The sequence below is a fragment of the Ovis aries genome, chromosome 3 (assembly GCF_016772045.2).
Source record: "Ovis aries strain OAR_USU_Benz2616 breed Rambouillet chromosome 3, ARS-UI_Ramb_v3.0, whole genome shotgun sequence".
Taxonomy (NCBI): domain Eukaryota; kingdom Metazoa; phylum Chordata; class Mammalia; order Artiodactyla; family Bovidae; genus Ovis; species Ovis aries.
Window position 1 is genome coordinate 2,729,127 of NC_056056.1, and position 13,599 is coordinate 2,742,725.

At 54.3% G+C, this 13,599-nt stretch overlaps 1 protein-coding gene across 12 annotated transcripts in view; it reads left to right on the forward strand.

Moving 5' to 3' along the window:
- Positions 1-470: 470 nt before the first annotated feature.
- ABO (ABO, alpha 1-3-N-acetylgalactosaminyltransferase and alpha 1-3-galactosyltransferase) overlaps positions 471-13,599 on the forward strand; it is a 36,325-nt gene continuing 23,196 nt past the window's right edge. For 8 of the 12 annotated variants that reach the window (XM_042248012.2, XM_042248014.2, XM_042248013.2 and 5 more), the window contains exon 1: positions 1,293-1,729. In XM_042248012.2, coding sequence (XP_042103946.1) covers positions 1,626-1,729 — 104 coding nt within the window. In that variant the 5' untranslated portion in view covers positions 1,293-1,625. Of the gene's footprint in view, positions 607-683; positions 1,730-13,599 lie in introns of those variants that run through there. The other 4 variants (XM_060411628.1, XM_042248016.2, XM_060411630.1 and 1 more) reach the window with 3 other exon arrangements.

Genomic DNA, 13,599 nt, shown 5'->3' on the forward strand with positions numbered 1-13,599 from the left:
AGCTCCTCTTTACCACCGAATGCTGGAATTCTCTGGAAACAGAAGCTTCCCTCCAGAGAGGATGATGGGGCCCAGTGAGTGTCCAGGGCCTCTGGTGGGTGAGGCACCAGGTGTTTGAGAAAAGCAGTCCCCAGGGTGACGGCCAAGGGGTGTGTGTGGGAGAGGCAAGCAGGGGTCTACCACCCACACCCCTCACCGGGCTGAGGGCCAGAGCGAGGGGTAGGGCTTGGCCCTGCGAGCAGGGGGAGCAGCCCACGGGGCCCCTCTGTAATCTGAGGTGTGGGCAGAACGCTGCCCCCAAGCTGCGGGGGGCAGCCAGCTTTGGGCATCCAGCCAACAAGTCTGGTTTCCATCGTGGGACTGACCTGGCTGGCGGCCCTGGGCAGATCTGGGCAAACAGGTGAGCTGCTGAGGCCCCTCCCACCCCAAACAGGCAAGCAGGATTGGCCCTGGGGAAGGGGCTGGACCTCAGTCCTCAGCTCTGGCTCTGAGCCTGAGGTCGGAGCTCCCTTCAGCTTCTGCTGCGCTGACCGCAGCTTCCCATCCCCGGCCTCTGTCTCCAAGCACCCGGCTCGCAGGTCCTCCCAGGAGCCATGGATCCCAGAGGTGAGTGGGGAGGGCCAAGGGCTCCAGGAACAGGGCTGTGGGCACCTCTCAAGGGATCTGACCGTCTGGCCAAGCGTGCCCAGCAGGGTCAGAGCCGGCGGTCCTGCACCGGGAGACGGGTGCGGAGAAGGCTTTGCGTGTGTGGTGGATGGTCGCCGGCAGGAATGGTGATGCCTCCCAGGGAAGTAGGTAGGGCTTCTCTGCTGGCTCACGTGGGTAGAGAATCCACCTGCCATGCAGGAGACCGGGGCTCAGTCCCCGGGCAGGAAAGATCCCCTGGAGAAGGGAATGGCTACCCACTCCAGTATTCTTGCCTGGGGAATTCCACAGACAGAGGAGGCTGGACGTGCCCAGGGTGGTGGAGGGTGGAGGGCAGACCCTCGAGGGCAGCTGTCCTGATTCGACGGCCAGGTCTCCCCCAAGTAGAAGCACCCCCAACAGCCGCATCTCCGGAGCTCTCTCTCTTTCCTCCACTTGTCTGGGCCCCAGAGGAGGGAGCAGGTGGTCAGTGAAGGACTTCCTTCTGCTGCGAAGACTACTCGGTCAAAGCCCCTCCTGGGTCAAAGTCTCTGACAGGGCCAGTGTGGGAAGTTGGAACCCAGGACATCTGGGGAGTGGGGGGTTGGTGGGGGCGGGGTCAGAGCAGGAAGCAGGGAGGGAGCGAGGGAGGGAAGGAGGAGCTGGCCAAGGGGCAAGGAAGCTCTGTAGGCACAGCCTGCGTCCTGGATGGCAGAGCCCAGCCCAGCCCTAACCCGATGCAACAAGCGTCAACCAAGGCCACCTGTGAGGCTGGGGGTCGAGAGGGAGAGGGGAACAGACCAGAGTGGGAGAGGAGGAGGAACGGGCGGCGCGTCGCTAGGGTGCTCTGTGCCCCTGGGGTGGGGGTGGAGGCTCAGCCTGGCCCCCTCCCGCCCCACCCTGTGGCTTCCTGGCAATCATCCTCTCTCTCCTGGAACCGCCTGCTCTTATCCCCACCCTCCCAAGCCCTGGGTGGGCCAGCCCAGCTCCTGTGACTGCCCATGCAAAACCCAGGCTCTGCGGGCAAGTGGACTGCCAGGCACCTGGACGCCTCAGGAGCCGCGCACAGGGCCATTCATGTGCCCCCTTCACAGAGCCCAGCTCAGTGAGCACCCGCAGTGCAAGCTCCAGCTGGGGGGGTGGGGGGGAAGGGGGGCACCCTGCAGCCGGCGGGGGGGGGGGGGGGGGCACCCTGCAGCCAAGGGGGAGGGAAGGGGGCACCCTGCAGCCGGGCGCTCCTGGGGGCACCCTGCAGCCAGGGGGTGAAGGGGGGCACCCTGCAGCCGGGGGGGGAAAGGGAGACACCCTGCAGCCGGGGCCGCTCCTGGGAGCGCCCTGCAGCCGGAGGGGGGAAGGGGGCACCCTGCAGCCGGGGGGGGGTTAGGGGGGCACCCTGCAGCTGGGGGGGGTAGGGGGGCACCCTGCAGCCAGAGGGGGAAGGGGGCACCCTGTAGCTGGGGGGTGGGTAGGGGGGCACCCTGCAGCCGGGGCCGCTCCTGGGGGTGGGCCGGGACACTGGGACCTGACTTGTGTGCATGTGCCCCGGGCCGGCCCAGGCACTGTTCATTCATCGCATCTGGGGCCCGTTGCACTGAGCCTGCCAGAGCAGCAGCCCGAGGCATGAAAGGGAAAACCGGCTCTGTGGGTCCCCTTCTCCTGGGTTCTAACCAGGGCTACAGTCAAACCCCAGCCCCTGGAGTCTCCCCTTGCTTGACCGGTGGAGAGAGGTAGGGAGGGACCCGGGACTCCCGCCATCCTTCAGGGGATCAGCGGGAGCAGGACCCAGTCCTCTGCCTGCTCATGGGAGCCCCTGGGTGCCGGGGTGGGGGGGGGCAGGGCACACATCTCTCGGAAGACCGGGTGCGCGGCCGCCTCTTTTTTCTGACAGTTGACACAGAAGTTGTCTTTCACTGATGGAAGGAGGCAGACTGACTTGGCGCAGGCTGGGTCTCAGGGCAGGGCTCCTGGAAGAAATCCTTTTCCCAGACAGACTGGGTGTTCCCGGCTCAAGTGGTTCAAGTTTGTACTGGTTCCCTAAAGCCGTGTGTCCTCAGAGTCTGCTCTTCATGACCAAAGCAGAGAGGCCCCTGTGAGGGTGGCACGTGGGAGCCGTGGGGACCAGGGCTCTTGGCCTTTCCCAGTCAACAGAAACTGACCAGAGGCCGGACAGTAGAGATTGACCAGAGGCCAGAGAAGTTCAGGCAAGGTTTTACTGGGGGCTCTGCGGCAACAGAGGGCAGTGAGAAGTGACAGATTCCCTTGCTTGCTCGCTTACTGGGGGGGTGGGGGGTGGGCAAGCTTGTTCCTTCTGTGGGCTGAGGGTACGGGTGTGTCCGGGCGTGGGACTGCAGGGCTGGCCTGCCCACCCCTCAGGTGCTGTTGTGAGCAGGGCGCATGCGGGCTACCCGGCTTTTGCTCCCCATCCCCTGCGTTTGTTCCGGACTTTTCCGAGGTGATAACTAAGGGTTGGTTTGGGGTTTTTTTGTATCTTTTGTCCAGAATTTACCCCAGCTGTGCACGCATGAAGTTATTTTCAGTGCCGTAGAGTTTCTCTGTGTCTTGTTGCTAGAGGAGAGGTGTGTCTAGGTGCAACTATTGCAGAAAAGGGTTCCGGGTCCCAGCCTGTCTCACTTCCCACCGAGAGACTCTATACCCTTATTCGTAAGGGGTAGGGGACCGAAGGTCTCTCCTTCTGAAGCTTCTTCCTGCTGGTCTTCCCAGAGACCGTAGGTTTCTCTAGAGGTATAGAAGTCCCTTGCTGACTTTTCCAAGGACCTGCAGGGACCTGAACCGCCCTCCACAGGAATGGGTTGAACTCCTTGAGCCATCATGAGCCTTACTTCAAACTTTGGAGCCTAGTAGATACAAACCTAATCAAAAGGTTAAACAAACAAGGGCTAGAAAGAAGAAGAACGATAGTCACTAAAGGGCCTGGACGGGGAAGGGATCAGGTGAGCTTTGAGAGGGCTCTCTTAGCTGTTGACCAGTCAGTGGATGACGTCATCCCTGCCATGAGGTCATTCTGCTTGGGTGTATATTTTTGTTTACATCAGGATTAAAGTTTAATATGTTTCTCTACTTTTAGAATCGGAGATCTGGCCCTGTTGGTTCCAGGTGTCCTTCTTGGGCCGAAAAGTCGCAGGTTTGCGACACTTGGGAAGACAGTGGGGCGCTAGAGGAGATATGGCATGAATCAACGTCGACTGAGAAGAAAAGGGCTGTGAAAGTGAAAACCTCCCGGCAGACAGCTCTTTATGGCTTGCAGGATCCAAGAGAACAGACTAGCAGGCCGCTCTCCAGTCTCCCCAGCTGTACTGAGTAACAAGCGTTGGTGACTGAGTGTCTGCTGAGGCCAAGGCTTTTCCAGTGTCGGTTCTAGCTGGTATGGGCCTCGGGGCTGTTTTCTTTGCCTCCCAATCTGCCCTGCTGTTCCCTTGGATAAACTGAGAGTTTTCGCTTTGCTGCCCATGGCTTAGGCCTAAGATAGGCTGTTTTCTATCTGGAGATAGCTGTCTGCTTCCAGGGTTTATAACATATCTCAGATATTTGACTTGTTTTGAGAGCTGTGCCTTCATTTGGGAGAACTTGTGAACCCAGGTCTCGAGGAAATTAAGGACTTCGGTGCTCTTCTGATCTGAGGCCTCCGTGGTGGGATTCCATATTAACATGCTATCTGCATACTGTAGAATAGCCTCTTCTTTGGGGTGTGTTTCCCTCCGTTCTTTCCCTAGGGCCTGGGCAAACAAGTGTGGGCCGCCTTGAAACCCCTGAGGCCGCGCTGCCCAGGCATATTGCTGCACTGGGCCCCACCGGGGGTCAGTTCACTCGAAGGCAAACAGACACTGAGAGGAGGGATGAAATGGGATTCCAAAGAGGGCGCTCTTGAGGGCAAGCGCAGTAAGCTGCTTGGCTTCTCCAGGAATCTGGACCAATAGAAGGGCTGGCCACGCAAGGACTGATAGGGACCGCCCCCTGTGTACAGTTCTGTGTACAGGTCTTGGACTATTCAATATTCCCCCACTGACTTAGCAACTGGCAGAATTAGGATATTGCATGGGGCTTCCCTGCTGGCTCAGACAGTAAAGAATCTGCCTGCAATGCAGGAGACCCCAGTTCGATCCCTGGGTTGGGAAGATCCACCAGAGAAGAGAGTGGCTACCCACTCCAGCATTCTTGCCTGGAGAATTCCACGGACAGAGGAGCCTGGCGGGCTACCGTCCATGGGGTCGCAGAGTCAGACCCGACTGAGAGACCAACACTTGCTCACTATGGAGACTGATGGGGTACTAAGAGGCCACGGTTTCAGGATTTATCTGGGAGCTGTCGCAAACTTTTTTTGCTCCCAACTTTATGCCTTGTTAGGATAAGCGGCTTCTGGCTTAAGGTTAATTTTTACAGATTGGATATTTATAGACTTCCCAAGGATTCTTTTGCCCCAAACTTCAGGGAATAGGACCTTGCTCTTGTGAGGATCTTTCTTATTCAGAGTCAAGAACAGGGGCTGCCTGGGGTCTCCTAATTGTCATATGGCTGAGAGGGAGCCATATTATGGTCTCTCCCCAGTAGTGGGGAGAACTTCCCTGGTGGCTCAGACGGTAAAGTGTCTGCCTACAATGTGGGAGACCCAGGTTCGACCCCTGGCTCGGGAAGATCCTCTGGAAAAAGAAATGGCAACCCACTCCAGTACTCTAGCCTGGAAAATCCTGTGGACGGAGGAGCCTGGTGGGCTACAGTCCATGGGGTCGCAAAGAGTCGGACATGACTGAGCGACTTCACTTTCTAGTAGTGGGGTAGGAAGCTCAAGCGCAGCCGCAGAAGCGTGTGAGAGGCCCAGGGGAGTAACTGCTTCACGGTTTTCCATCAACAGCCATTGCTGTGTAGGTTTTAGAGGAAAGAGGTCCAGAGGGAGAAATCAGGACAGGGTAAGTGGCTCCCATATTGCTTTAAAAAGTCAGTCTTCTTACCTGCCACGTCAAGGACCACCCACAGCTTCTTGATAGAGACAGACAGCTTGTTGAGAGGAGTCGCCAGAATCCCCAAGCAGCCTTAGTTGTCCAGCACAGCTGTCTCGGGAGTGGGAGCCCCCTTCCCCTTTGGGACTGGGGATAGTCCCACCTCCAATGACCGTATACAGACTGGGCACGGACCAGAGGGTGCTTTTGGGCACTTTTGGCCCGGTGGCCAGTTGACGTGTATTTGAAGCGCTCACCCCTGCCGGCTTTACCTCCAGGAGGACAGTTAAACTTCCGTGGCCCCCTTGGGTCGTCCTGAGGTCGCACGGCTAACAGCATGGCCCTCAGTTTAGCCTGGCCCTGGCCAGCCTGTTTGCACGCCAGGTTCTCTCTTCCTCCTCGGTTTGATCTGGATCAGTGAATAGCCCAGAGGTCTCCTCTAGGGGCTGGGGCATCGGGGTTTGTGGGCCGAATTGTAACGTTTGGAGTTTCCGCCTGCTATCAGGGGCGGGATGGCTGATAAAATGTTGTCCCAGCAGGGACTGACCCTCAGGAGTGGATGGATCCAGGTCAGCAGATTTTTTTGAAAACCACAAGCCGTCCCTGAAATAGGGCTGGGTTTTCTTTTCCTTCTTGGGTTGCTCCTTTAGCCTTTTCACAGTTAAATGGCTTTTTGATGTACTTTCTCATCCCTTCTCATACACACGGTAGCAGGTGCTCCCCGGCTTCTGTTCTCTCCTGGGAATTACAGTACTCTCAGGATTCCCGATTTGAGACTGCGTCTCCACCCATATCAAAACGTTTGGGTTGGTGCCTGGTCAGTGTGCCCCTGGGCTGCTGCCCAGACTCTCTGTTTTTCCTCAAGGGTACAGCAAGTAGATAAGACTGTTTGGACACCCTTCCAAGTTAAAGGCCAGAGTTAGGGCCTGAAACCTTTCAACAAACTTGCTAGGTCTTCAGAAAACTGGCTCAGTCGCTGTTTGCCTTGGGTTAAGTTGGTTAAAGAGAAGGGTACACGTCCTCTGCTTGGACTGTCCTTTTGCCATTTGCCACGTCCCTAAGTTAGTTCAGTTCAGTCGCTCAGTTGTGTCTGACTCTTTGCGACCCCGTGGAGTGCGGCACGCCAGGCCTCCCTGTCCTTCACCAGCTGCCTGCACAGGGCATTCCCGACTCTGGCTTATAGGAAGTCCCATTATGAATCACCCCGAGGGACCAGTCTCTCGCTCCTGGGGTAACGGAGAGTATAAAGGCACATAGGTGGAGTGAGGGCTTGGTCAGAGGGATCTGCGGAAGCCGGTGCCTCTGGGGAAGCAGGGGAAAGATTGGGGAGGGTTAGCAGGAGGTCACCTAACGTGTCGGGAGTGCTTTACGACTCCCCGGCTTTTCACTACAGGAGACAGTCGAGTGGGGTTTTGGTAAAGGACCATGAAGTCTTGGACAAACAGAACCTCAGTTCATCTTCCCATCTTGCCACAGTAAAGATCCAATTGCAAGATAGTATTGTAATTTAGAGACCTATTTTCAGGTCATTTTTCTCCATAGCCCCAACGTATCTAAATGCCAGGTAATTCCTGTAGACTTCAAGTTCTTTTCCCTTTTCTGCCCATCTATTTTTAAAATGTCCAATTTTTTAAGGATACATTCCAGAGATGTTTCTTCTGTCTTAGAAGAGGATCCTTCCATGGTGATTAACTTGCAAGTAAGAACGCTTCTGGCACCCCACCCCAGTACTCTTACCTGGAAAATCCCATGGACGGAGGAGCCTGGTAGGCTGCAGTCCATGGGGTCGCTAAGAGTCAGGCACGACTGAGCGACTTCACTTTCACTTAAGAACGCTTCTAGAAATGAAATCCATCCTGGAGACATTTACCAGAAGGCTATTATCAGAAGAGGGTCAGGGTGTCCTCTGAATTTCCTTCTTACCTAATGAGATTTGGGGCATTGCCCACTCTCCCTTGGATTCCCTGGTGGCTCAGACAGTAAAGAGTCTGCCCTCAATGCGGGAGGCCCGGGTTCGATCCCTGGGTCAGGAAGATCCCCTGGAGAAGGAAATGGCAACCCACTCCAGTATTCTTGCCTGGAGAAGCCCATGGACAGAGGAGCCTGGCCGGCTACAGTCCATGGGGTCCCAAAGAATCGGACACAACAGAGTGACTAACACTTTTACTCTCTTTCCCTCCTTGTTGAGGCATTTAGTCTGAACAGGGACTCCACTGGTCTCATGCAAGCCAGGCAGGTGGGTACCCTGGCCTGGATCTGAGCCCTGACATTGCCGTGAGTTCTACGTGACTTTGGGCAAAGCTATTCCTTCTATGCAAAGTTCCTCCCTGGCTGGAGTTCCTGTAATGAATTCTTGTGGGACAATGATGCCCACACCCTCCTCTGCAAAGCCCTCTATTTCCTCCCCTCCCCTGAGCGCTAAGAAAGGAGGAGCTTTGTTTCCAAGGAGGAAGTTCAAGGTGGCCTAGGGGACACCTGAGGCCCTGTGAATTGTTGTCGTTGTTCAGTCACCAAGACATGTCTGACTTTTTGATCCCATGGACGGCAGCCCGCCCGGCCTCCCTGTCCCTCACCACCTGCTGGAGCTTGCTCAGACTTACGTCCATCGAGTCAGTGATGCCATCCAACCATGTCATCCCCTCTCGTCCCCTTCTCCTCCTGCCCTCAATCTTGCCTAGCATCAAGGTCTTTTCCAATGAGTCAGCTCCAAAGTATTGGAAGCATCAGTCCTTCCAGTGAATATTCAGGATTGCTTTCCTTTAGGATTGACTGGTTTGATCTTGCTTTGAATATTTGAAATTAAAAATCTCTGGCTTTAAATCACTTCCTTGGTTAGTGGTTGATAAAGTGTTCTCTGTTCATTTCACTTGACCTGTCAGCAGCAGCCCCGGGACACCTTTGGGTGTGGTTTGGCGGTGTCAGGGCACACAGATTTTGAGAACCTGTCAGGGAAGTGCAGCCTTCGAGACCCCTTCCCTACTCCATCCCCACACCCTCTCCCTCCCTGGACATGCGACTCAGGACAAACACCGTGGCACCTTGCCTGTCGTCGTGCCCAAGTGCCTTATCCAGTCCAGCCCCAAGGCCTGGCGGCCCAGCTCCCAGTCTCCCTGGATCCTCCAACGCCAGGAGTTTTCCATGGCCTCTGCATCATCTGGTCTCTCCCTCCTCTCTCTGGTCCAGCTCACCTCGCTGCTCCCACCCTTCCGGGGCTCACTTCCCGGTCCTGAGCTGCTGGCCCTATGCCTTTGTGGGAGCACAGGAGAGCTTCTTGCATTTTGCCCAAAACGGTCTTTTGAGGCTCACCTGTGCAGCCTGCTCTGTTTCAGAGATGGGTGAGGCGTCGGGGGCTCAGGAAGTCAGCTGGGATGTGCCAGGAACCCAGACCAGCTTCCAGCTCTGAGCCACGGGGCAGCTGGGCTGTACAAGGTGTGGGCCGAGAAGATTCCATCCAGATCTGTGTGCCAAACACCGTCGAGAGAAGGGACGCAAAGAGTCAGAACACGTGTCCCGGTGCCCCCAGCCATCCTGCTCGGGGCCAGGGGAGATGCCAACGGGGGAACCTCGAGGTCGGGATGTGGCTTTGCTGAACGGGACCCACCTTCAGCCCACCCTCCCGTCAGCTCACCCGGCCCACTGAGCCCCATCAGTGGCAGGAAATGAGCCTCCAAGCCCACCCCATTTGTCGGCCCACTTTTTTTTTTAAGAATTATTGTGGTAAAATATACATAACAAGAAACTTACCATCTAAACCACGTTTAAGTGTACATTCCAGCGACGTTAAGTGCACTCTGCAGCCATCACCACCATCGTCTCCAGAATGTTTCATCTTCCCAAGTGGAAACTCTGTGCTCCATCCCAGCCCGGCCCCTGACCCCCACCACCTACTTTCTGCCTCTAAGGATGTGACTCCTCTAGGGACCTCGGAGAAGTGCAAAACTGCAGGATTTGCCCTTGGGGACTGGCTTACTCCACTTGGCGTGATGTCCCTGAAGTCCATCCATGTTGTTTCTCATGAAAGGGAAAGTGTTAGTCGCTCAGTCATGTCCGACTCTTTGTCATCCCATGGACTGTAGCCCATCAGGCTCCTCTGTCCATGGGATTTTCCAAGCAAGAATACTGGAGTGGGTTGCCATTTCCTTCTCCAGGGCATCTTCCCAACCCAGGGATCGAACCTGGGTCCCCTGCATTGCGGGCAGATTCTTTACCGTCTAAGCCACCAGGGAAGACCCTGTTGCATCTCACGACAAGCCTTTATAAGGCTGGCTCGCGTTCCACAGTATTGATGCCCCATGATTTCTTTATCCATCATCCATCAGTGGATGTTGGGGTGTGTCTTCTTTTCAGCTCTTGTGAATAATTCTGCTGTGAACACTGCTGTCCAAATATCTGTTTGAGTCTCTGCTTTTACCTCTTTGGGGGTATATGCCCCTGAGCAGAATTGCTGGATGGTAAAGAATTATATGTTTGATCTTTTGAAGAACTGCCATACCTTTTCCCACATGACCAGGGATACATCTTGAAGTTGGAGCTGACACGGTCGATGGTGAACTGAATTCAGGAAAAGGAAGTGTTTAAGATGCCTCGGGGTTTTTTGTTTTGTTTTGTTTTGTTTTATGGCCGCCAACCAGGGCTCGTGCTTGGGACCAGCAGTGAAAGCCCCGAGTCTTAACCACTGGATTGTTGGGGAATTCCCAGGCTCAGATTTTTTTTTTTAACGCTTATTTATTTTGGGCTGCGTTGACTCTTCGTTGTGACGCACAGTCTTCCTCGTGACATGTGGGACCTTCCGTTGGGGTGCACAGGCTTCTCTCTAGTTGTGACTCGTGGGTTTAACTGCCCTGTAGCATGTGGGGTCTTGCGCTTCCCTGGGGCTCAGTGGTAAAGAATCTTCCTGCCAGTGCAGGAGATGGGGGTCCAGTCCCTCAGTCAGGAAGACCCCTTGGAGAAGGAAATGGCAGTCCACTCCAGGAGTCTTGCCTGGGAAATCCCATGGACAGAGGAGCCTGGCGGGCTACAGTCCATGCGGTTGCAAAAGAGACAGATACTCCTTAGCGACTAAACAGCAGTGATGACCTCTGGGACCTTAGTTCTCCAGCCATGGGTTGAACCCCCGTCCCCTGCATTGGAAGGTGGATTCTTAACCCCTAGACCACCAGGGGAGTCTCAGCCTCAGACCTTTAGGTGCGTGGTGATGCCCTATCCTCAGACAGGAAGAGTGCCTCTTGGAGGTGTGCTGATGGAGGTTTGGGGGTGTACCTCCTGTTTGGCCATGAAAAGGTTGATGTGCCCTCAGTGGGGATGGCCATTCCAGTTTCCTGGTCCGCAGGGCCACAGAGCAGTGAAGACTGCAGATATGACTAGAGGGTCGGCAGCACAGATATGGTATTTAATGCTCTAGCACAGCTAGGAGCCCCTGGGTGGGGAGTGCAGGAGCAGGAGGGGGCTCAGGACCATGCCTGGAGCCTCTAGTTCTCATGCTACATGACGAGGAAGAGCGAAGGGAAACAGCCCGAGGAGTTCAACTGCAGCTGATGCATTAACTCAGACAAGGACGAAGACATCGGATTAGGGAGCTGAGACTCTTAGAGGCTTTGCGTAGGGAAGCTTCAGTGAGGCACAGGGTGAAAGGCTGGCTAGTGAGGGTTAAGAAGGTTCTGGAGAAGGATTGGAGGGCTCAGGTATAGAGGACTTTCTTTTCCAAGATTTTCTCTAATGGGATGCTCAGATGAAAAGGGAGGGGCGCCAGAGGCAGACAAGTCGGAAGAAGATTGTGAGTGATGTACAGACGTCACATTCTGCCGCACCCCTGCTCTGCTCATGGCCATTGTTCCTGCTCACCTGGTCCTGCACACAGCTTATTACCAGGGCACAGCCAACACCCCATTGCTCACCCGGTGGGTGAGAACGGGAGTCTCAAACAATCTTTATCTGCCCGCCCTTCCTATCATGAGGCTGAATGCCTTTCAACATGCATTGTCATCTCACACACTTTGCCCTTAAGAAAAATTCAACAATTGCTCGTATTTATTAAGTCATAGGAGGTCTGGAAGAAGCACAAGTGGGAATCAAGATTGCCGGGAGAAATATCAATAACCTCAGATATGCAGATGACACCACCCTTATGGCAGAAAGTGAAGAGGAGCTAAAAAGCCTCTTGATGAAAGTGAAAGTGGAGAGTGAAAAAGTTGGCTTAAAACTCAACATTCAGAAAACGAAGATCATGGCATCCGGTCCCATCACCTCATGGGAAATAGATGGCGAAACAGTGTCAGACTTTGTTTTTGAGGGGCTCCAAAATCACTGCAGATGGTGACTGCAGCCATGAAATTAAAAGACGCTTACTCCTTGGAAGGAAAGTTATGACCAACCTAGACAGCATATTCAAAAGCAGAGACATTAGTTTGCCGACTAAGGTCCATCTAGTCAAGGCTATGGTTTTTCCTGTGGTCATGTATGGATGTGAGAGTTGGACTGTGAAGAAGGCTGAGCACCGAAGAATTGATGCTTTTGAACTGTGGTGTTGGAGAAGACTCTTGAGAGTCCCTTGGACTGCAAGGAGATCCAACCAGTCCATTCTGAAGATCAGCCCTGGGATTTCTTTGGAAGGAATGATGCTAAAGCTGAAGCTCCAATACTTTGGCCACCTCATGCGAAGAGTTGACTCATTGGAAAAGACTCTGATGCTGGGAGGGATTGGGGGCAGGAGGAGAAGGGGACGACAGAGGATAAGATGGCTGGATGGCATCACTGACTCAATGGGCGTGAGTCTGAATGAACTCCGGGAGTTGGTGATGGACAAGGAGGCCTGGGGTGCTGCGATTCATGGGGTCGCAAAGAGTCGGACACGACTGAGCCACTGAACTGAACTGAGGAGGTATTATTAAGGGAGTTAGGGTTTCCTGTGACACGAGCTGTAAACGTTTTTCCCCTGTTTCGGTTTCTTTTGCCTTTGTCCGTGGCTCTCTCTAACCATGCATAGCGCTTCGTTGGGTCTTATTTATTTGCCTCCATTTAGGGATATTAAGAAAATCTTTTGTCAAACTTAGGCTTTTCTCCTCTCCAGGATTTAAAAAGCGACATGTTATTCTGGTTTATTTACATGTTTATTTGATGTCTTTATTGTACATTTGGAGAAGGAGATGGCAACCCACTCCAGTATTCTTGCCTGGAGAATCTCATGGACAGAGAAGCTTGGCAGGCTGCAGTCCATGGGGTCACAGAGTCAGACACGGCTGAGCAACCAACACATGGTACATTACCCGGTTCAGAAATAAAAATGATTCTTCGGGAGATAAGCTGCATGTCACGTCCGCCTGGTCACCGCCAGGACTGCTCCCCTGCTCTGTGTGCACAACTTTCTCACTTAGTTCTTGGGCTGCCTTTTCAGTTCAGTCAGTTCAGTTCAGTCGCTCAGTCGTGTCCGACTCTTTGCGACCCCATGAACTGCAGCACGCCAGGCCTCCCTGTCCATCCCCAACTCCCGGAGTTCACCCAAACCCATGTCCATTGAGTCGGTGATACCATCCAGCCATCTCATCCTCTGTCGTCCCCTTCTGCTCCTGCCCTCAATCTTTCCCAGCATCAGGGTCTTTTCCAGTGAGTCAGCTCTTCCCATCAGGTGGCCAAAGTACTGGAGTTTCAGCTTCAACATCAGTCCTTCCAGTGAACACCCAGGGCTGATCTCCTTTAGGGTGGACTGGTTGGATCTGCTTGCTGCTGCCTTTCAGGTTTTTAAAGAGTAAATGTAAGTTAATATGATCACACGTCCTTTCCACCCTCTTTTCTTGCACAGTGGGTAGAATATTGTACTCTTCTGTACTTTGCTGGAAGCATGACTTATAAATTCCGACAGCATTTGTGTTTTTTTTTTTTTTTAACGGTTGTATAGTATGCCTTGTTGGACACACCAAATCCAATTTAATCAGCACGCCCCCCTCCAGCCCCGCCACAGAGGAACCTTTGGGTCACTACTGGCCTTCTGCTCTCACGTACAAAGCCTACCAGTCACTGTACCCGTGTG